The sequence below is a fragment of the Palaemon carinicauda genome, chromosome 37 (genome assembly GCF_036898095.1).
Source record: "Palaemon carinicauda isolate YSFRI2023 chromosome 37, ASM3689809v2, whole genome shotgun sequence".
Classification (NCBI taxonomy): Eukaryota; Metazoa; Arthropoda; class Malacostraca; order Decapoda; family Palaemonidae; genus Palaemon; species Palaemon carinicauda.
Window position 1 is genome coordinate 17,565,931 of NC_090761.1, and position 2,095 is coordinate 17,568,025.

The 2,095-nt window shown below is 31.7% G+C and overlaps 1 protein-coding gene across 3 annotated transcripts in view; it reads right to left on the minus strand.

Annotated features, from left to right (window-relative positions):
* Positions 1-375: 375 nt before the first annotated feature.
* Positions 376-2,095, minus strand: part of LOC137629468 (uncharacterized) — a 13,329-nt gene continuing 11,609 nt past the window's right edge. For all 3 annotated transcript variants that reach the window (XM_068360778.1, XM_068360780.1, XM_068360779.1), the window contains exon 5: positions 376-666. In XM_068360778.1, the coding sequence (XP_068216879.1) occupies positions 502-666 (165 nt within the window). In that variant the 3' untranslated portion in view covers positions 376-501. The remainder of the gene's footprint in view (positions 667-2,095) is intronic.

The window sequence follows — 2,095 nt, forward strand, 5'->3', positions numbered from 1 at the left end:
AAAGATATTTAATTCTTCCTTGCTGCAATTCCTCACTGGGTTATTTCCCCTATTGAAGCCCCTGCGTTTATAGGATCCTGCTTTTCCAAACAGGGTTGTAGCTTAGCAAGTAATAATAATAATAATAATAATAATAATAATAATAATAATAATAATAATAATAATAATAATAATAATAATAATCTGCAATTTGTAATGTTTGTTATATAACAAATATGAATAATATAAATATTTTCCCCGTTTATCTGAATAACTGTCTTCATTACTAACTCGTTTCCTTAATTAACTAAAAAAAACTGTAATTACCAATATATAGTTAGGATAAATCTTGAAATAAATCTTCATTAGAAATCTATATTTCATATACTGTATATATATCAACGTGTATTCAATTATCTAAATATTATTCCTCCAAAGAAGAGATAGAACAAATTTGTACAAAGAATAGTTCTTGGTAGAGTTAGCTGGCTTAGTGGCAGCACGGGGTCTTTCTTCGAATAATCACCGCAGGTCCCCTGACCACACAGCAAGGGAAGATAGGATTAGACATAGGATGCCGGTGGAACTCCCAAGGAAAGAGGCTCCGTTGATGCAACCAATGTTTTCAGGGCCGCAGTAAATTTTGGCGAGAGTCGCGTTCTTATCACAGGAACTGTCGTAATAGTCCTATAAAAAATAGATATAATTAATTCTCATATATCACTATAGCTCTAAGATAGAAAGGCATTATATAAAATAATTTTTCATAGCAGTGATACTGTACATGAGCTACTAAGAGCACGAGTCTTGTTGCGGTTTGAATGTTTAGCTATAAGGAATTAAGAAGATTTAGAAACAATGGTATAAAATTAGAAAGGTTAGAAACACCAAGCCTTGGAAGTTAGAAGTAAAAGTATGTAAGCTATGCTGTCTATAAAGGAGGTAACTTACTAATAATAATAATTAAATTTTCTACAGATTGCAGTTTTTTGCACCTACTACGCTTCTAGTAGTGTGACCACAATCAAGGTGTTGTGGAGAGAGCAACGAGGAACGAAGAACCAGGAACCAGGAGGTAAGTTTAATTTAGAAAATCAAGTATCTTTTGAGTTGTTAAACCATCGGCCGTTGCCACTATCGTTATATGTCAAGACTGATTTGTTAGGTATTAATACTTTGATAACTTTAATTGTTGATTTTAAATCTTAAGATAGTGATTGCTCCTTAATGTCATGATCGTTGAACACAATAAATGATTCACATGAGTAACAATAGAGTAAGAAATATTCTTGGGAATCAAAGTAAACCCCAGGATGAGATTTAAAAAAAGAAAAAAAATCACCCTTCCCTTCACTTCCAAATATATTTCCCCTTCTTTTTTTTCGATTCTAGCCTGGAAAAATTCATTAGATAAACCGGCCTATTGACCACCGAAAAAACCGTATTTCAATTATTAGTGTCTTCTTGCCTTACAAAATTTATTTTTACAAATATTTCTTAAATTATACTCAATTCGTTATTCAATATTCCAAATAATCTGCTTTTGCTATGGCATACATTTTTTTTAAAAATTCAATTGTTAAGCATAAGTTGATGATTTTCTAAAGAGTGAAATTATATTTTTGATAGCATTTCCATGGTAAATTCTCTCTCTCTCTCTCTCTCTCTCTCTCTCTCTCTCTCTCTCTCTCTCTCTCTCTCTCTCTCTCTCTCTCTCTCTCTCTCTCTCTCTCTCTCTCTCTCTCTCTGTGTATGTGTGCGTTTAAGATAACACTAGAAAAACAGTTGACAAAAAACCTGTTCTGTTTAAGATAATACCAGTAAAATAAGTCACAAAAACTTCTGTTTAAGATAACACCAGTAAAATAAGTAAAAAACCTGTTCTGTTTAAGACAGCACCAGTAAAACAAGTCACAAAAGTACTTAACTGTTCAAGATAACACCAGTAAAACAAGTCACAAAAACTTCTATTTAAGATAATACCAATAAAACAAGTCACAAAAGTACTTCTCTGTTCAAGATAACAGCAGTAAAACAAGTCACAAAAACATTCTCTGTTTAAGATAACACCAGTAAAAAAATCACAAATACTTCTGTTTAAGATAATACCAGTAAA